Here is a 21,675-nt window from a genome sequence, read left to right as displayed (position 1 = left end):
TTCCCTACCTTCTCTTGTTCTCCTTCCCTACCTTCTCCTGTTCTCCTTCCCTACCTTCTCCTGCCCCTTCCCTACCTTCTCTTGTTCTCCTTCCCTATCTTCTCCTGTTCTCCTTTCCGTACCTTCTCCCGCCCTTTCCCTACCTTCTCTTGTTCTCCTTCCCTACCTACTCCTGTTCTCCTTCCCTACCTTCTCCTGCCCCTTCCCTACCTTCTCTTGTTCTCCTTCCCTATCTTCTCCTGTGCAACTTCCCTACCTTCTCCTGTCCCTTCCCTGCCTTTTCCTGTCCCTTCCCTGCCCTCTCCTGTGCCACTTCCCTACCTTTTCCTGTGCCCCTTCCCTACCATCTCCTGTGCCACTTGCCTGCCTTCTCCTGTGCCCCTTCCCTGCCTTCTCAAATGCCCCTTCCCTGCCTTCTCAAATGCCGATTCCCTGCCTTCTCCTGTCCCTTCCCTGCCTTCTCCTGTCCCTTCCCTACCTTCTCCTGTGCCACTTCCCTACCTTATCCTGTCTCCCTTCCCTGCCTTTTCCTGTGTCCCTTTCCTGCCTTCTCCTGTCTCCCTTCCCTGCCTTTTCCTGTGTCCCTTTCCTGCCTTCTCCTGTGTCCCTTACCTGCCTTTTCCTGTCTCTCTTCCCTGCCTTTTCCTGTGTCCATTCCCTGCCTTCTCCTGTGCCCCTTCCCTGCTGTGGCCCTTCCCTACCTTCTCCTGTCCCTTCCCTGCTCTCTCCTGTGCCCCTTCTCTGCCTTCCCCTGTCCCTTCCACGCCTTCTTCTGTACCTTCTTTGTCTTCTTCTGTCCCTTCCCTACCTTCTCCTGTCCCTTCCCTGCCTTCTCCTGCGCCCCTTCCCTACCTTCTCCTGTCCCTTCCATGCCTTCTTCTGTACCTTCCCTACCTTCTCCTGTCCTTTCCCTGCTTTCTTCTGTGCCTGTTCCCTACCTTCTCCTGTGCCCCTTCCCTACCTTCTCCTGTGCCCCTTCCCTGCCTTCTCTTGTGCCCCTTCCTTGCCTTCTCTTGTGCCCCTTTAATACCTTCTCCTGTGCCACTTCCCTGCCTTTTCCTGTGTTCCTTCCCTGCCTTCTCCTGTCCCCACCCTGCCTTCTCCTGTGCCCCTTCCCTACCTTCTCCTGTGCCCCTTCCCTGCCTTCTCCTGTGCCACTTCCCTGCCTTCTCCTGTGCCCCTTCCCTACCTTCTTCTGTGCCCCTTTCTTGCCTTCTCCTGTGCCCCTTCCCTTTCTTCTCCTGTGCCCCTTCCCTACCTTTTCCTGTGTCCCTTCCCTGCCTTTTCCTGTGTCCCTTCCCTGCCTTTTCCTGTGTCTCTTCCCTGCCTTTTCCTGTGTCTCTTCCCTGCCTTTTCCTGTGTCTCTTCCCTGCCTTTTCCTGTGTCTCTTCCCTGCCTCTCTTCCCTCCCTTTTCCTGTGTCCCTTCCCTACCTTCTCCTGTGCCCCTTCCCTACCTTCTTCTGTGCCCCTTCCCTGCCTTTTCCTGTGCCACTTCCCAGCCTTTTCCTGTGTCTCTTCCCTGCCTTTTCCTGTGTCCCTTCCCTGTCCTATCCTGTTCCCAGAGGCGGGACAAGGTCCTCCAGCACCCAAGGCTGAAACACCAAAGTGCGCCCTCCATCCCTCCACCCCAGCCGTCACTCACTGATTGCTATTAGACTAAGAGGTGCCCCAGGGCCCACAACCTCCCCAACACCTTAATATCTAGTTATCTGGCTTGCAGTCACTGCTCTGTATCACCTTTTCTTATTTCTTTCTGCTTCAAACACAATTAGGAATGACAGCTGAATGAATTGTGCGCCCCCTCCTACACTGCGCCCTGAGGCTGGAGCCTCTCCAGCCTATGCCTCGGCCCGGCTCTGCCTGTTCCCCTTCCTTGCCTTCTCCTGTGCCCCTTCCTTACCTTCTCCTGAGCCACTTCCATGCCTTCTCCTGATCCTTCCATACCTTCTCCTGTGACCCTTATCTGGCTTATCCTATCCCTTCCCTATCATCTCCTGTCCCTTCCCTGCCTTCTTCTTTGCCCCTTCTTACCTTCTCCTGTCCCTTCCCTGCCTTCTCCTGTCCCTTCCTTATCTCCTCCAGTGCCACTTCCATGCCTTCTCCTGATCCTTCCCTTCCTTCTTGTGTGTCCGTTCCCTACCTTCTCCTGTGCCCCTTCCCTGCCTTCTCCTGTCCCTTCCATGCCTTCTTCTGTACCTTCCCTGTCTTCTTCTGTGCCCCTTCCCTGCCATCCCTGTTTTATCAATCAGAATGCTGGATTTTATGATTGTATCTGAAGAGAGGAAGACGCCAAATCGACCCGTTTCTTACGGCCCTGCAAATATGATGGAATGATCACATCGGAGGAAAATATTGTACTGTTAGTGGGCACATTTAAAGGGAACACGAACCAAGTACATTTAATTAAAATAAACACATGATGTACTTGTAAATGAATATTACATACTTACCTCGCCGTCAGTTCCTCTCAGAAGTTCACCATTTTCTTCTAACAACCATTACTTCCAGTTCTGACAAGATCTTGTCACAACTGAAAGCCTTAAGATGGCCACACACCATACAATTTTTTAAATATCTGTTCAATTCAAGAATAGCAATCAATTTTTTCTGACTGATTGTAACAATTCAAAAATCTGACCAATGTACCACACACCTATGTTCAATGTTTCCCCAATTATGAATAAAATAATTGTAAGCTCAGAAAAAAATTGATTGGAACAATACATCAAGTAATTGACAATCCACCACACACCATACAATTCTTGATAAAGTTGATCTGAAATTTCCAACATGTCCAATGTTCAAAAATCGAAAAAAAAGGGAGATTCGAAATGATCGAATTGGTGAAAAATGGGAGCTTTTAATTGTATGGTGTGTGGCCACCTTTAGGGTCCGTTTACACTATATAAGTTGCTGTCAATTATGGATCAGTTGCTGTCAGTTATAACTGAAAGGACAGCTGATGTGCAAGGTAATGTCCATGTTTCCCTATGGCTCAAATGGGCAATATTCCAGTTGAATGGTGTTCTGATCCAGAAGCTGCCATGGAGTCATCACCTTTTTTTAAAATGGAGGACAGAGAATTCCATCGATCACAGTGGACAAGTAGGACGCGGGAGAGGCATAAGAGAGGTAAGTATGACGTGTGTATGTTTATTTTGACTTTTAACTTTCAGTTCAGGGTTGCTTTAAAGGGAATCTGAAGTGAAAATAAACTTATGAGATAGTGATGTGTATGTGTAGTACAGCTAAGAAATAGATTAGAACATTAGTAGCACAGACATGAGTCTCATATTGTTTCCAGTACAGGAGGAGTTAAGAAACTTCAGTTGTTATCTATGCAAAAGAGCTTCTCTGTGCTCTCCGAGTAATTTAGTCCTAGAGCAATGCTATTTTCTGAAGCACTTATCTCAACCTGTCTCTCACTGTTTCTTCTTTGTTTAAGGTTTTTCTGCCAGGAAATTCAAAGGGTCATTAGCCCTGCTCTGTTTTATAGTTTAATTGCAGAGTGTAGTTTGTGAACTGCAAATATTAGAGAATGATACAATGTTGTAGAAAAACAGCTATATAACTAAAAAATAAAAATGTGAAACTCTTTTCTTTGCTCCTAATGTTCTATTAATTATGTGAACTACACATACAATTCATTATATCATAAGTTTTTTTTTAATTCAGTGTCACTTTAACCACTTAAGGACTAAATTAATTATCACCTATCAGCACTGCTCCCATTCATTTGCCAATAACTTTATTACTACTAATCACACCTAAATGATCTATATGTTTTTTTTAGGGCAAATTAGGTTTTTAGTGTGTGGTAATTTTGTTTATTTACCTTATTGTCAATGCATTTTAAAGGGAAAAGTAGAGAGAAAAAACTGAAAAACACATTATTTCTCCATTTACATCCATTATAGCTATGGCCTAGGATACCATTGTTATGCAGATGACACACAACTGTATCTGTCCTTCAAGCCTGGCACCCAAGACCCATCAGCATCCATAAATGCGTGTCTAGTGGATTTACAAAATTGGATGAACACCAGCTGGCTGAGGCTGAACTCTGACAAAACAGAGGTGTTGGTGGTAGGTGGTCCACACATGATGGATAAAGTTCAAAACGCTCACCACCTCAAACTAGCAATTGGGGGAGATACTGTACAGTATAAAGACTCTGTGCGAAACCTTGGGGTGATCCTGGATGGAAATCTAAAACTCAGACAGCAGGTATCAGCTGTCGTCAAGTCTTCCTTCTTCCATCTAAGAAATATAGCGAAAATCAAACACCTTATTCCAGCTGAAGACCTACCTGCCCTGGTTCACGCATTTGTATCCTCCCGCCTAGACTACTGCAACGCCCTGTTCATCGGATCTACAGATAAGGCTCTGCGCCCCTTACAGCTAGTACAGAATGCTGCAGCCAGACTCCTAGCCAATGCCCCCCGCAGCTCACACATCACCCCAGTACTGCAAACTCTTCACTGGTTGCCAGTAAAATGGAGAATCAATTTTAAGATCTGCCTGCTGACATTCAAGGCTCTACACCACATGGGACCCAAATACATAGCGGATCTATTGGAACTTTATGCCCCTTCACGCACCCTCCGCTCTGCCAACAAGATGAAGCTGGTTATTCCCAGGATACACTTAACATTTGGTGCTCGGGCCTTTTCCTACGCAGCCCCTACTCTATGGAACTCACTTCCACAATCAGTACGAGAGGCTCCTTCTCTGGACAGCTTTAAAAAAAGGCTAAAAACTCACCTCTTTTCCCGAGCCTTTGAGACTGCATAATGCAGGGTCACAGAGCTTTGAGTCCCCAGGGAGAAAAGCACTATATAAATATTATTGTTATTGTTATTGTTATAAACAGTGCTAACTACAGTATAAGTGAAACCCACTAATTTTATTTGCTTATTCATCCTGGTTTTAACCACATTTAGATTATGTTCCTAGCACAATGTATGGTGACAGTATTGTATTTAAAAATAAAGGTGTCTTTTTCTGTTTTTCGTTTTTGTTTTCTCATTGTACACTATTGATGATTACAAGACGTTATTATCAAAAATAATAGTAGTATACCCTCATTGCATACATATTCAAAAAGCCAGGTTTCTGAGGTAATGATATAGGTTGTTTTTTTCATATTCTGTCACTTTGTTTTCATTTTACAAGTCTTTTATTTTGGTACAGCATATGCAAAAATGTAATTGCCTTTGATTTTGTTTGCGCAAAAGAATACACAAGACATGGGCCTCAACCCTAAAACTTTCTCAACTCTATTCTACTACTTATCACGGTTAAAATGTTACTACATATGTCTCTTGTCGTTTTGCTAAAACTTTCCCAAATTTGATCATCATTTAGAAAATGACTTTTTTTTTTTTTGTAGGATTGAGTTTGTCCGTACCTATTTTTTAGGTGATGTGTGTCCAAGCTTTAAAGGGGTTCTGTGTGGGTGTGCTGATGGTAAAAACAGACACTTACCTGGGGCTTCTATCAGCCCCCTGTAGCAGTAATATCCTCCGCCATCCTCCTCCGATCTTTCATTCCCCGCCGCCGGCACTGGGCAATTATTCGTCTAACACAGGCGAATAATGTTTGCTCCCGTTAGCGTCATCGGAAGCTTACTGCGCAGGCGCAGTTGGAAAGCCTGCCGCACTAGACCGGAGAACGGCGGATCAGAGGAGGACGGCGTGTTACATTACTGCTACAGGGGGCTGGTAGAAGCCCCAGGTAAGTTTCTGTTTTTACCCTCAGCACACGCCCACAGCACACCTTTAAGACTCACCAAAATGTATTTCACGACTCGTCTCGGTTAAAAATTATACCCTATGTGCATTGTTTAGTAACAAACTGATGGTGCACTTTCCACAAATACACTGGACATTTATAAACGTCCAGTTGTCAATGAGTGGTTAAGGGGATAAAGATCTCAATCTCTGTACTGCATTTGGATTGTGGTTCTATAAGATCTTGGAAAAAGTTAAAAATGTTTTTGTAAAACGTATAAAACACATACAACGCTCCCACATAGTACAGTTTATTTTGTTGCTGGAAGCATGGCCACTCCATATGTAATTCCATGCTGTATACGTTTCTGCAGTATACGCAGTCTCTATGGAAGTGCCGGGTGCAGAGAGGAGGCATGTCAGCTGATAGCACACGTGAGGTAGTTCCTGATAGCTGGGACTTTGAACCTGGGTTTTAAATGGTCAAACATTATTGTACAAAATGACATGGAAGCCATAAAACACTTAAGTTACATAATAAATGACACATGCCAGCAAAGGCAAATACAAGATAAATCTCTGTAAATATAAAATGGTGGCTATAAAAGCAGCCTTATCCAAAGGTTGGTCCTGTGGATTCCTTAAAGAGAACCCGAAGTGAGAGAGGTATGGAGGCTGACATGTTTTGATTCCTTTTAAATAATGCACATTGCTTGGCTGTCCTGCTGATCCTCTGCCTCTAATACTTTTAGGGTACATTTCCACTAACGCGAATTCGCATGCGTTCGTCACATGCAAATTCACATAACCAATAAAAGTGAATGAGCCTGTGTCCACTTGTCAGGAAAACGTTGCGTTTTCTTGTGCAGGAAAAATCTGCACAGCAGAGCCGTCAGAATTCGCACGCCGCACACCCGCACGCGAATCGTCGGTAATGTAACTAAGTAGGAAAACCGCAAGCTCTTTAGTCTTGCGGTTTTCCCGGCGTTTCCGCGTGCGATTTCGTCTAAAAACCCATGTCGATGCTTGCCGGCATTGACATGGTTAAAATCGCGTCGTTAAAACCGCGGGCGATTTCGCGTGAAAATCCGCATGGACACGTCAACGAATCCGCAACCGCATGCGGATTCGTTGACGCGGTTTCCGCGAGCAAATCGCGCCGCTCAAGTGGAAACGTACCCTAACCCTAACCCTGAACAAGCATGCAGATCAGTTGTCTATGACAAAATCTGACAAGATTAGCAGCATGCTTGATTCAGGTGTGTGATTCAGGCCTGGAACCCATTACAAGTGGCAAATCGCTATCACTAGTGTTTTTAATTAGCAATTTGTAAGCGATTTCATGAGCATTTTCCGGCGATTTTGGTAGCTATTTTAAAAAGTGTAAGCTTTTTGCCAGCGATTGTGGTTTATGATTAGTCATTTTAATTCTGATTGGTCCTTTCAATTTATTATACTTTTTTTTACAGTAATTTAAAATTACACACAAATCGCTATGTGTAGCGATTCATGAGCGATTTGCCAGCGCTTCAATACTTTACATTGAGGCGCAAATGCTCCCAAAATACTGCATGTCCTGCGATTGCGATTTTGCAAAACCCAATTGCTACTGAGGAATTGAATACCTTTATTTACATTGGCAGAGCATTCAGGGACATCGCTAGCGATTTAAAGCGTTCCATCCCTTAGACCCTTCTGACCAGAAAAATCAGCAGGACTTCCAGGCAACTGGTATTGCTTAAAAGGAAATAAATATGTGTCAGCTTCCATAGGTCTCACGCCTCGGGTACCTTTTAAAGCTTCACATGCAGTTTTTTTATGCATTTAATCGGCGGAGTAGCTAGAAATCAAGAAGTCAGTTTACATGGGCCCCCAAACATAGGAATGCTTCAGTAATGACACTGTGCCCCACCTCATGGATATGAGAGAACATGGCAGAGTTCACTCACATGCAATGTACATAGAGAACATGGACATATACTGTCACATGGTGGAGGAAGTGAGCACATTTTGGACCGCCCAGGCCCCCACTGCTCTGGACCCCATAGGTGAAGCTATAATCATTGCTTGGTAATACCAATTGTCCACCTCAGAGTTAGTCTCAAGCAAGGCCATTTCTGACCTATTTAGTGTCCCAGGCGAGACAACCTGTGTCATCCTTCATCATACACTATGATCAGGGAACAGTGAAGGGAGAGCAGGATGTGCCCCACTGCGGGATGCGGCCCACTAATGATACAATGTGCTGAACGATCGATTACAAATGATTCTTCGTAAGAACGATCGGAAATTATTGTTTAGGACCACTAATGCTCAAAAATCTCCTAACCAATCATCAGATTGATGGGATTGTTCTGAAAACCGGTTCAATTTCATTAATTTTTGTCCATTAGTGGTCCCAAACCATCATTTACGTATGTTCATATGAAGAATTGTTTGTAGTCGGTCGTTCAGCAAATTGTATCATTAGTGGCCACCTTAACACTGAACTGTGGTTTTAAAGGAAATTTATGCTGGGAATACACGGTTCTTTTTTGAGCCATTTAGATGGCACGTTAGATCATTTCCGACATGTCCGATCTCCCTTCCGATCGTTTCACCGCTTGATTCCGCATTGACCACAATGGAAAAAGATAAGAAAAACGAGCGGAAGAGAAGAGAATCGCCTGCGGTATCAAGCGGGGAAGCGATCGAGCAGGAGAATCGAGCGGCAAAAACGAGCCGTGTTTTCCCGGCATAGGTTATGTTAGAAAGAGTTATATAACAATACTGTCCTGTTATAACATGAATAAAACTGCTTCTTTTTTTTTTTTTTTTTTTTACAATATAAATTATTTAGACAGTGTTGCCCATTGTAAAATCTTTCCTCTCCCTGATCTACACTCTGAAATGTATCACTGGTGGTTACAGCTTTATGTTGGGAATAAACCATACAATTTTGTGTTAGATAGATGGTTCGATAATTTCCGACCGATCTTATTTTCGATCGTTTTTCTAAACGATTTCTCATAGAAGTGAATGGAAATAGATAAGAAAAGATAACAGAATTGTATCGGAAATCGATCGAACAGAAAATCGACCAAAAAAACACATCGTGTGTACCCAGCATTAGTCCTGCCAGGTAATCTTTGTGGAATGTTTGTTTGAGGAGAATTCTATGCACAACGGGAGATACAGTACTGCTTGCTTGGCAGTTGGAAACAGCTGTTATTTCCCACAATGCAATGAGGTTCACAGACAACAAACTTGTCAGGACCATGGTCATGACATCACACTGTGGGAGGGGTTTCACCACAATATCAGCCACACTGACCTCCTGATGATCTATTTGAGAAAAGGTAAATATTTCCTCATGGGAAAGGGGGTATCAGCTACTGATTTGGATGAAGTTCAAACCAGGTTTAATGTTCCTCTTTTAACTGCCATAAAGCCCAGACTTCCCCTTCTTGCTGCCATGGAAAAAGTACACTGTATTCCTGACTGCAAATGTGGCTGGCTGTACAGAGAAGTTTTCAAATGTTAGTATTCCCAGGCATCACATTTCTTTTGTGCACTTCTAAAATGATACTTTATTTTTTGGAACCCTGTGACTGAGCTATGGGGAATCCTGGGCTGTCGCTGTTGCCACCCTGATCCTCTGCCTGGTTGCCATAATCTACCTTCCTGGGTCAGGTAAGCCTTGCAGACTGTCAGGGGCGTAACTAGGACCCACCGGGCACCCTGCAGAAATTCTTAGCGGCCCCCTCCTCTGAGCAGTGGCGTAGCTAAGGAGTTGTGGGCCCCGATGCAAGTTTTACAATGGGCCCCCCCAAGCACTCTATACATAACAATTGATACGGCGCACCAAAACCTGCCAATGGCAACTACAGTGTCAGAGGTGCAAGAAGGGGATGGGGAACAGTGTGTTAATGATTACTACTATCCAAAGTATCGATAGAAGTGATTATTATTAGCACAGGACCAATAGAGAGCTAATACTGTTCTTGAGGGAGGGCCCCTCTGGCCCAAGGGCCCTGATGCGGTCGCTACCTCTGCACCCCCTATTGCTACGCCCCTGCCTCTGAGGCCTGCTCAGGGCCGTTTTGGAGGGGTCGCAGCATGAGGGGAAAGCCATGGCTGCACAACAGCGGGGAGGGGGGACGGTCCTCCCCCTCCCTCACCTCTCCCCTCTGCACTCTCCTCCAGCATCAATAAGTGTGTGTGTCTAGGTCGCGGGCAGCGGCAGATCTACATACCTTTCTTGTGTTCCAGCGCGGATGTTTTTCTCTCTAGTGTCTGACGCTGCTCCCTGTTTATACAGGAAGTCGCATCAGAGGCTAGAGAAAGGAACATCCATGATGGAATGCAGGAAGGTAAGTGTATCTGCCGCTGCCTAGACACACACATTTATTGATGCTGGAGGGGAGAGCCCGAGGTGAGGGAAGAAGGGGGGACCGTACCCCCACCCTGCCAATGTGCGGCCATGGCTTTCCCCTCATGCTGCAACCCCTCCAGCCCCCTAAAACAGCCCTGAGCGGGCACCCGTTGGTGCAGGGGCTGCAGCCCCTATTGTTACGCCAGTGCACACTGTGCACATTCACTCCCCATAGTGATAGGCACTGTTTACAACAGCATATTAGTACTTGCTTTCTGATTTGAATATGGTTTTCATGATGGTTCTGATTGCACATAGATTTCTATGCACTTTTTGTATCCAGTGATTTTGATAACAGCACTTTTCTGTACTTGGATTCACCGTTACACAATGTATGTACTATGATCCTGAACCCAGGTTCCCCTGTGTGGGGGTTCAATCATGAACCCCCTATGGGTTAATTACTGCTGGTAGCCAGTCATTTGGTCAATTTTATTACTATACTAGCTGATGGCCCGACGTTGCCCGGGTATGTATTTGACTAGTCTTGGCTCCGTCCACTTTTTCTTACCCTAACACACAATTACTCAATGACCCAGTTTGTGAGCTATGCACATCACATATACTGTGCCTAAAATTAATGGTTTAAACTGTCAGAAGCATAAAATTCCTAGCACTGCCAGAGAGTTTATTTGAAGCTAAAAGCTTTCTTTTCATTTTTTTCCAGGGATGTGGTCACATGATTATGTCTGTTTCCCAGCATGCATCAGTAGTTTCCTGAAGGTATAATCACATGATTACACCCTAGGGAAAATGAAACTATGGATTTTTAGCTTTAAAATGTAAATGTATCTTGGTATATGTTTTATCCTTCAGGGAGTGCAGCATGTATGTACTGACTTTAGCTCTGCTCTTACTTTAGTTCTGGTTCTTTCAAGAATTTACCAACTTTTTAATATCTCAGCTGAATTGAAGTAAATACAAGCATTTTTAAAGTCTGACTACATTTTAGAATGTTTAGAATTGTTTGGGGCACAGCTGAATGAGAAACCCTTACTGCAGCCAAATCGTTTATGCTTTTTAAAAATAACCTTTTTGAGTAAAGGTGGCCATACACTCATTAGATTAGCAGCAGATAGATCATCAGATACATTTCTGATCTATCTGATGTGTTTAGGAACATTTTTTACTAGGAACAGATTTCCAATAGATTTCAGTTTGAAATCTATTGAAAATCGATCTGATGGCATTTTTTTGCCATCAGATTTCCATTAGGGCCAATGCTAAATGATAAGCAATCTCAACAGATCGACCTAGATTTTCCAGCCTGTCAGATCGATTGAAATCGGCCGCAAATTGATTGATTGGTCAATCGATTTGCAATCGACCGATCGATTTTGATCGATTGACCGGCCAAAAATCGGCTGAGTGTATGGGCCCCTTTAGACACATTAAAACGGAAGCCAGATGAGCCTTTCTATGATGATGGTCCCTCAAGGGAAATAAAACATGATGGGTGTCCCAAAACAATTTCGGACTAGGTTTTATTCTTTTGTTCACTGTAAGGGTTAAGAATCCAGGGCTGTAAATGTTTTTCTGGTGTTGATAAAACCCTTGGCAGAGAAACCCTTGTGAGTGCAGAAAACAAATAAAAGGTCAATAGGTCAAGATTTGTCTGTGTGGGGGCTCAAAAACATTAAAAACTGCTGTCATTAAGTTGAGACAAAACATTTTAAACTTATAATTTAGCTTTAAACACAAAATAATACTACAGGATTCCAGGAAAATCCTAGGATTATAAATAAAACAGTTTATGTCATAATTTTATTTTCACTTTAGGCTTGTTTTAAGAACTAATCTGGATCCTGGAATTTGCACCATGTTGGGGTCTGAGGTCCATTAATCACCATATAATGAATCTGCTTGGCCCAGGGCTATACTCAGTTTGGGCAGTACTTTGTTTGTTTAAAGACTTTGCTTACATCCTAATCATCACTTTAAATAGACTACGCTATAAGCAAAATGAGCAATGATGCATCTCCCTGGGGTCTGATAAATTCCCTTAAAGGACCACTATCGCGACAAAATGTAAAATACATGAAAACACATAAATAAAACATTTATTTCTCCCAGAGTAAAATGTGCTATAAATTACTTTCTCCTATGTTGCTGTCACTTACAGTACGTAGTAGAAATCTGACAGAACTGACAGGTTTTGGACTAGCCTGTCTCCTCATGGGGGATTGTCAGGGTTTTCTTTATTTTTAAAAGCACTTAGTAAATTACAGTTGCTCGGTTCAACTCGGTTTCATCATATTTCTACTAAGTACTGTGTAAGTAAGTGTCATCAAAATAGCAGATAAGTAATGTATAGCTCATTTTGCTCTGGAAGAAACATACTTCTTATTTGTATGTATTTACATGTATTTTTTTAAAAAATATCTCTCATCTTAAGTGTTGTTACATAATACGTCAAATTCTATTAGTAGTTATAAGAGATCGATTGTTCCCCAATTGTTGATAGCTGCTAAAAGCTTGATTCCAGTTAAGTGGAGATGTCAGGATCCTCCTACCCTAAAGCTGGCCATACACTGGCCCAATTTGCCGCCGTTTTGACAGCAGATTCGATCACTGGGATCGAATCTGCTGCTAATCGTTCGCGCTACACGCCGAATTTCGATCCATTTCGTCCGATCCCGTCGATCGCTCCGTGCGGAAAATTACCGTCGATCGCCCGCGGGTAGGGAGCGCGTCACTAGCGGCGTTCGAGTGCCCGACGATCCGACGGAATAGAGCGGCAATACATTACCTGCTCCGCCGGCGCGACTACCCCCGGTCACCGCTGCTCCGTGTCCGCGCTGGTCTCTGGCATGCTTCAGTTCCTCCTGCCCGGCAGGAAGTTTAAACAATAGAGGGCGCTCTACTGTTTAAACTTCCTGCCGGGCAGTAAGAAGTAAAGCATGCCGGGGCCGGAGACCAGAGCGGAGACGGAGCAGCGGTGACCTGGGGACTGGAGTCGCACCGGCGGAGCAGGTAATGTATGCAGGCATGCGGGCGGGGGGAGCGGCGGCAGCACCACCACAACAGATTGTGAACGGTTTCAGGCTGAAATCGGTTCACAATCTGTTTGCAGTAAAGGTAGCCATACGATCCCTCTCTGATCAGATTCGATCAGAGAGGGATCTATCTGTTGGTCGAATCTTATGGCAAATCGACCAGTGTATGGCTACCTTAAGAGATTGAATTGACAAAGTTAATTATTTGAAAGATCTTGAAAATCAAATTGCTCTTCAGCAGGACAAATTGGGGGTCTTTAATGATAAGTAGGAGAAGTGGCTTATGTTTCAAGATACAGTGGAATATGAGAATATGATGGAGATGTAGGGGAGGAGTGTCTTTATTTATTGGGAGTAGGAGACATATTGTAATCTGTGGGATGGGTAATCTTTATGAGATTTGTTTTCTTTTATGGATGGGTGAAGATCATGATGTACAGATTAGGAGGGGAGGAGGGAGGGGAATGTTTTTTGTGATTGTTTTAGGTTTTTTTTGGGTCTCTTTGTATGTTTTGTTAAAATGCTGAAGAAAAGGGGGGAAAGCGAAATGTGTTCTTTGATGGATATTGCTGATTTTTTGAGTGTATTATGGATGCATTCTCTTTTCTTCAATAAATGATATAAATATCTCTCGGCTGCTTTTAATGTAAATCTGAAAACCAGCATTGAGAATAAAGGGCTTCAGAGTCATAGAAAGAGGGTATTTGTGGAACACCAAAGGTTGTAAAAGATCCCTTTAGTGAGCCCAAAGATGGATTAGGATGGAATGGGGCCCTAGGCAAAGTAGTCACTTTGGTTCATCCTTATAGTTCTTTTGGTAATCTAAAATGTGAGAGGCTCTTTAGAGAAAGTGGCAGTTAAGCCCCAGGCACCTTGCCTAGGTTGCCTTGTGGATGATTGTGGTTTGAGTGAACCATTATAATTTGTGTTGTCTTTACCACACTGACCATCAGGACCTGGTGGTTATTACTGCCCTAGTAGGGTCACAGAATGAGCAAAAAATAATCAGTTTAGTTGCTGAAGGCAATGAAGACACATTCAAGTGATGTAATGTCCAGCCTAGATACAAATAAAGAGCAGTCATGTTGTTACCATAGCAGCATAGCGGCCATTTTGTAGCAGCTGTTATTGTGACTACCTCATTGACATTCCTGGAGTCTAATACAGTTTATTGATTTGCTGCTGTGTTATGAATTTTGACACACTGAGCAGAAGTCTGCTTCCACATCATGTAATTACCACAGGCGATTGCAAGTAAAAAGAGATAAAAATAAGTCATTTTCCCTGTATAGCATAAATATTAAGAATCAGATGAAGAGTCGTGAGATGCTCTTTCTTTAGAGATCTTCTTATCAGATGCTAAAGGTTCGTGATTGACCACCTTTCTTCTCTTCAGTGGCTTAGAAGGTTGAGCACCTCCTTTCTGGAGGCCATGTCTACCTTCCATCAGGTCTTTGGCACTGCAGAGAGGTCCATGCACTTTAACAGTGTTGCCAAACTTGGAGTAGTCCACAGAGTACCTGCCTTCTTCTTCGGTCACAATGGGGACAAAACGATGTCCCCAAAGAATTTCCTCTGGCAAGTAAGATGTTCTGGCTTGAGTAGTTATGCCAGTTGTCTCTACTACCCCTTCCAGTATTGCCACCATTTCCACATCCTGCAGGCAAAGGTCATAAGCAGAGAAGGTATACAGCGGGCTCTTCTCATCGATCGTGTGGCTTATTATAAGTGGTGACACCAAGAAAATGGAATTTGTTCCAACAGGGTTTTCAACTTCAATGTCTACCTGGGAAATTGGGATGACTTCCCCTTCATTCGTTGTGGTCTTTTTGACCACCTGGATTTTGATTGAAGCACTAATGATCATACTCTTGCGTAGGTCACCTACCCGGAACATGAAACGGTACTTGCCATCCCGACAGGCTATGACGGCATGTTTGCTAAATATCAAGGTCTCAGCCCTGCGGTTAGCCTGAGCCGTCTTCATAAAAATGCAACCCAGCATGACGGCATTGATGATCAAACCGGATATGTTTTGGATAATGAGTATGGTTATGGCTAGTGGACACTGTTCCGTGACCATGCGACCTCCAAATCCAATGGTCACCTGGACTTCGATGGAAAAGAGAAAGGCTGAGGTGAAAGACTGGATGTTAGTGACGCAAGGTATGATATTATTGTGTCTGGGGTCAAGATCTCCATGGGCAAAGGCAATCAGCCACCAGGCCATAGCAAAGAGCATCCAACTGCATATAAATGTCATAGTGAAGATCAGCAGGCTGTGATGCCACTTGAGGTCCACCATTGTGGTAAAGACATCCTGCAGGAAACGCCCTTGCTCCCGGATGTTCTTGTGGGCCACGTTGCACGCTCCATTCTTAGCCACAAAGCGGGCCTTCCTGGTCTTGGCTCTGTACTGGTGTTGAGCAGATTTATCTTCTACAACCCTGGTTATCAAGTATTCTTCATGAATCAGCCCTTTCCGGGCAAGCATGTTTAGAAGGAGCAAGAAGTCTTGATGGTCTGTTTAGAAATGACTCATTAGCTGTTGAAAAATAAATTAAAACTGGATTATAAACCAGCAAAGATGTCTATCACATGCAGAAAACACAATTAAGTGATACTGGGAACAATTAGTCCCTCCCCCCCTTCCTGTAAAATATAAGGATTTCAAGGGTAATTTTTTGGGGGGCGGCTGTGTGCATTTTCGCAATTTCTGAATGTGCTTAAATGCAACAAATCAATAGGTGAATTTGTTAAGAATACCAATCAAGTTAATTTATGTAAAAAAATACAGCAGAGCTGCCATCTGAATTTAAAACGTAGAAAAGTCACAAACTCAGATTTGCAAATGCTCAGAAGTAAAATTCATTACATATGCGGCAATTGCACACCATAAAATTGTAAATTGGACGCAATTTTTAATAAGTCTGCCCTGCCTTAAAAGGAAACATAAATGAAAAAAACAACCTTTAAAGCGGAGATGAAAAACTAACTATAACAAGTAACTTGTCTATATATCTTATCTAAAGTTTAGATAGTTTACACAGCAAATATAGCTGCAAACAGCTTCAACAGAATATGATTATTTCTTCCTGTGATACAATGAGAGCAGCCATGTTCTGTTTGCGATCATTACACACAGGCAAGCTGATCTGTATCTCCAGCCCTCAGCCTGTGAAAACCTAATTCACCCTCCTCCTCCCTCCTCCCCTCTGCCTCTGAAATCTCTGGCTAGTAACACCTCCCCCTCCTCCTGCCCAGATTGAGCTCCCATAAGCCCTTGTTACTATCTGAAAATGCAAAGGCACTCTGAAAAGCTGTGGGCGAGACTTGTTTAGTTTATAGGGAATTAGAGTATTAAAACAAAAACAAAAAAATATTTGGCTTGAGGAATGCCCTATAAACAATATGAAAGAAACACAATTATGCAATGAGTAAAAGTTTATCTTGGATCCACTTTAACTTACCTGGGGCTTCTTCCAGCCCCCTGTAGTTTCCCTGCACTTGTTATCGTTCCGCGACCCACCAGTCAGCTGCAGTACTCCTCTAAAACTTGGCCAGTTGTGGCCAGCCAAGGGCTAATGTGCATGCATGCCCTGGGCTGCGCTCCACCTAATTGCATTCTGCGCATGCACAATAGCAATTGTTACATACTGCGCAATCGCAGAACACTCCCATGTACAAGAGCATGAACAGGATAGAAGTGCGCTGCAGCTTACCAGAGGATCGCAGAATGATGACGAGGGCACAGAGGGACTGGGGGGGGGGGGGGGGGGCAGGAGAAGCCCCAAGTAAATTAAACTGCTATTTTTTTTTTTTAATTTTAGGTTTCCTTTAAGGAATGTCTTTGAGCTACTAAGCATGCACGGACCATACTTGTGCATGCCCAGTGTGGATGTGCTCGTCCATGGCCATGCGCCTAGACAGAAAAAAAAGAGGGACCAAACTCTGAAATGGTGGCCTGGAGGATCTGGGAAGCTTCTAGACCAGAGGTCTCCAACCCTGTCCTCAAGACCCACCAACAGTACATGATTAGCAGGAAACCACACACGTGCACAGGTGAGGTAATTAGTGTCTCACCAGAGCTTATTACCTACCTCTGTGGATCTCCACAAAACATGCACTGTTGGTGGGCCCTGAGGACAGGGTTGGGGAACACTGCTCTACCACCATCCAGAGGCTGTCCACTACTGAGGTGGGCATCTAACTAGAAGCAGGTGTGTACGTTATATAATGTTACCGGTGAGCCACCATTTGGCTCACCCTGATGCCACTCAAATTCCCGGTGGCGTTAAACACTATTCCCCCTCCCACTTGTAGCAACTCGAAAGGGAGAAGTAATTCAGAGTCTAGAACCACTAATAACCCTTGCGCGAAGGGCTATGGAGTCGGTACAAAAATCATCCGACTCCGACTCCTCAGCTTATGAAACCACCGACTCCGAATCCAGGTACCCAATATTGCTCTGACTCTACAACCCTGCTTTTGCGGGTGCGACTATGGCATTAATGTTATGACCTGCTTTGGAAGCAGGTACCCAAAGCAACCAATGAAAGATCCACTTCCCCCCTTCCCCAAAGATGGACCTCTAAGGTGCTATATGCAGGTGTTCATGGCACAGCCTGTTACGGGTTGGCATGGACTGCGGAGCAGCATGGGAGAAGAAGGCATGATGGAAACAGGCCAAAAGAAACAGGGCATCTGTCAGCAACATTTTAGAAGGCTGACAACTTTTTTTCAGGAAAATTCTTATCTGCTTTTAACACAGCTACAAGTAACATTACTGAGCCACAGTAAATGAGCGTACAGTACTGATCTCATGAGTCTTGTACAAATTAGTTCCTCTTCAAAATACATTTCTAAAAAAGGGAAAGAAGGAAGAGAGGAATCTCATAGGGCCTGTTTCCACTATATGTGGATTCTGGGTGCAGATGCAATAAATGCCTATGGGCCTGTTTCCACTAAACGCGATTTTTCTGATGCTGATTTAAGCATCATGCATCCGTTTTCCCATACAATGAACATGTTAGTTGAAACAGACCCATAGGCATTCATTGAGTCAGGTTTTTCTGCATTCATAATCTGATGCAGAAATCTGCAACACGCCATCCATAATTTTCTGCATCAGAAAAATTGCGTTTAGTGGAAACAGGCCCATAGGATGCCCTGAGCAGCTTTTCTTCTGACTGCCCTGCTTTGTAAATTGGGGCTAAGTTGCCAGCATTGCCCTGTCTGTCTTACCTGCCATAGTGTTGTAATGTGGAACCGGCTCCTTTCTTTAACACGTCATTCTGCTGAGAGCAAAATATTAGGGCCTGTACACACTGGCTGTGATTATAGAATTGCGTGATTTTTCAGTCGTAAAGCATTCATGAAAATAATGCAAAAATGCAATGCATGCGATTTTCTTAGTGTTTTTTTAGGTAAATAATCAGGAAAAGAAGAGAAGATGGCATAATCAAAATCGCAATCGCATTGCAAAAAGCACAAAAATCGCGATCAGAAATTTTATTAAAAAACGCTCTAAGAGCCAGCTGCATTGCGCTGCATTTTTATAATCGCAAAGCACTTTTTTTTTTTGTATTTTTTAGGCCAGTTGAACAAGCAAGTGGCAAGCACTTGTATCCAACATCAGGTGATCAGGCCACATACCAGGGACTCTGCTGTAATAATAATAATCCTTAAAACAGAAGAGCGAGTTAGGTCAATGTGACAGCAGGAACACAATAGATTGGGACAGCAGCACTGCATGTTATGCTTGCCTTGCATACAGTGAAGCATACAGTGAATGAAAAGTGTGCTTCACTTTTACTGTTAACATGCAGTGTGTTACCAGACCGTAGCATGGTGGTGTAGTGGTTAGTGCTCTCGCCTTGCAAAGCTGGGTCCCTAGTTCGAGTCCCAGCCAGGTCAACATTTGCCAGGAGTTTATATGTTCTCCCTGTGTCTGCGTGGGTTTCCTTCAGGCACTTTAGTTTCCTCCCAGATAAGTTAATTGGCTTCCCCCTAAATTAGCCTTAGATTATGATACACTATACAATACATACATAGACATATAACTATGGTAGGGATTAATTCGATTGTAAGCCCCTCTGAGCGACAGTTAAGTGACAAGACAATATATATATACTCTGTACAGCGCTGCGGAAGATGTTGGCGTTCTTTAAATACTAAATAATAATACCGCAACGCAGCTACACTGTGAGTGATGCCTTTGGAAAAGGGGGATTAAGCTTGAATTTACAGGTAAGTCAAAAGTTCTAACTACTCTACATCTTTGGAACTCAATGCATTTTGCATTCTTAGTTTCCTACATTTGTGGCATGTACTGTAAATATGCTGCCATTACAAACAAAGAGGGTAAATAAAATGCATTGAGAGCGCCCATGCTTAAACATAATCCACAGTGCCAACTTCCATAACGCATAGTAGCTTAAAATACAGAAATAAGTGAAATGAACGACTCATCCTTAGAACAATACACACGGCAAACAGCAGCTATCAATCAATGGAAATAGTGAGTGTGGGATCCTCAGGTGTCAGTGCAGACTATGTGGCTCTGATCACGTTACAGGGCATCAATGATTGTCTGCCAATTAGTGTAATCGACACAGATGGGATCAGGTTAGCGTCACGCTGGAGTCTGGCTTTCAGCACCAGGGACAGATCCAGGCGTCGTCTCAAGGGTTAAAGGATGCTGCCTGCCATCAGCGCTGGCAGAGATGGGCTGGAGAGGATACAGCGCCTGTCCTTTATCCTTCCCACCAGACCTAAGCTGGGGAGCAGCCACACCGGGCCTCCCCATTGAGTTCAATTATTAACTGGTCTGCACGGTGGGAGACGGGGCACCCTACAGATAAGCTGGATAGATTCCACCTGTGCCTGAGAGTCACTTACCTTGTCATCTGAGGAGCCCCTGCTGCACTTCCCGGTGACTCCTGAGCGTCTCCCCCTCTGTGTAGGGCGCTTGGTACAGCCTAGGGTCTCCTGTGTGCGGAGGATGCGCTGGTTGCTGCAGGTTCGGTGTGGTTTCTGTGGTTGCACTCTCTGATTGGCTGGATGATAGGGTTGTTCTCATATGACATGATGTGACAGTAAGTTGTGTGTTACGGCAGGCTGGGTACATTGAGCAGGGCTAAAGCCCTCCCCCCACTTCCATGTCTAGTGTCACTTGATGTCACACTGCTGGTGCACTGCAAGCATATACTAAAGATGTATAATTACCGAGCTACAAGAGCAATTATCCCTAATGCAGCTGGCTGTAATTGCAAAGCTACATGAGATATCTACTGTGTGAGATACTTTGTACCATTCATATATGAAGTTCTAACTGCAGTTCATTTATAGCTAGAACTCTTTGCTAAGAAGTAGAACTACAAAATATGTGTGCTTGTTCGTAAATACACACACACTGCACACAACACTCTTTAGGTCAGGTGCACACATGGCAAAAAATGCTTGCGGAGCAGGAAACGCTGCGTTTTATGCAGCAATGTGTCTCAGAAGGTCCAGCGTTGCACTTGCGATTTACAGCGTTCTGCAGATGCTGGTAGTGTTGCATAATATGCAGGCTGACTGCCAAAACGCACATAATGAAAGTTTATAGTAACGCATGTGCATTGCGTTTTTCATGAGTTTTTTTTTAATGCGTTTTTAATTAAAAAGTAAAGATCTGTGATGTGTTCCTTTTTTCTCTCTAGTGATTTGCATACATTTATAAAAACAAAACAAAAAAAAGCGCATATGCGTTTTCCATTAGCTAACTGCAAACACATTAAAACGCACGCAAAACGCATGAAAACCGCATCTGCGTAAAAAATGCAAACTCACCAAAAACACGTTAAAAACACAATAGCAAAACGCAAACGCACCATCCTAAAATACTACTTTTTCACGGTATGTCTTATGTGAACCCAGCCTTACACATTACCACTCTCCTGCATGGAAAGGATGCACATTTCATGGCCCTTTTACATTAGTAGCGGTTTGCAAACCGATTTTGATCGCTTGCGATTTGCAAAACGCTAGGTGCTGGTTCTACAGCTGCCATTTGCGGCGCGATGTACCGCCCCCATCGCACAGCAAAAAAAGTAATTCATATGATACTGCGGCACAGTGTGCCCACAGGAACCAACCCCCCCTCATCATGCCCTTCGCCATTCCTAGCCCAATGGCGTACTCCCTGCTGGACAGGAAGTACATCACTGGGATTCCCAGGTTTCCCTGTTGTATTTTCGTTGTTCCGTGTATGCCTCTGTATTGCCCATTGACTTTCAATATTTCCGACCGCTGCGGAAGTCCGACGGTAACGCAGGAGACTTTGCAGCAGGTTGGCGGCCGATCGGGCACTTCCAGCGCGACACGACACAATGCATTGAATGTGCTAGGCCCCATTGTCTTGTATTGTCATTGTGTTACCCTGCAGTAAGGGCAGATTCACACTACTCACATTAGTGATTTAAAAAGCTCTTGCTAATGCAGTGCTGTGGGGGATTTTTACAAAATCACATCGCTCCAATGTGAACACAC

At 44.0% G+C, this 21,675-nt stretch overlaps 1 protein-coding gene across 1 annotated transcript; it reads right to left on the bottom strand.

The window, feature by feature from the left end:
* Nucleotides 1-14,295: 14,295 nt before the first annotated feature.
* LOC137522876 (ATP-sensitive inward rectifier potassium channel 11-like) lies at nucleotides 14,296-20,168 on the bottom strand. The gene is made up of 2 exons (XM_068243017.1): nucleotides 20,044-20,168; nucleotides 14,296-15,688 (listed from the first exon to the last, which is right to left on the bottom strand). The coding sequence occupies exon 2, from the start codon at nucleotides 15,635-15,637 to the stop codon at nucleotides 14,444-14,446; it is 1,194 nt and encodes a 397-aa protein (XP_068099118.1). The 5' UTR covers nucleotides 15,638-15,688; nucleotides 20,044-20,168; the 3' UTR covers nucleotides 14,296-14,443.
* Nucleotides 20,169-21,675: the final 1,507 nt, after the last annotated feature.

Source organism: Hyperolius riggenbachi, chromosome 6 (assembly GCF_040937935.1).
Source record: "Hyperolius riggenbachi isolate aHypRig1 chromosome 6, aHypRig1.pri, whole genome shotgun sequence".
NCBI lineage: Eukaryota > Metazoa > Chordata > Amphibia > Anura > Hyperoliidae > Hyperolius > Hyperolius riggenbachi.
This window is presented reverse-complemented; position numbering and strand designations above follow the sequence as displayed.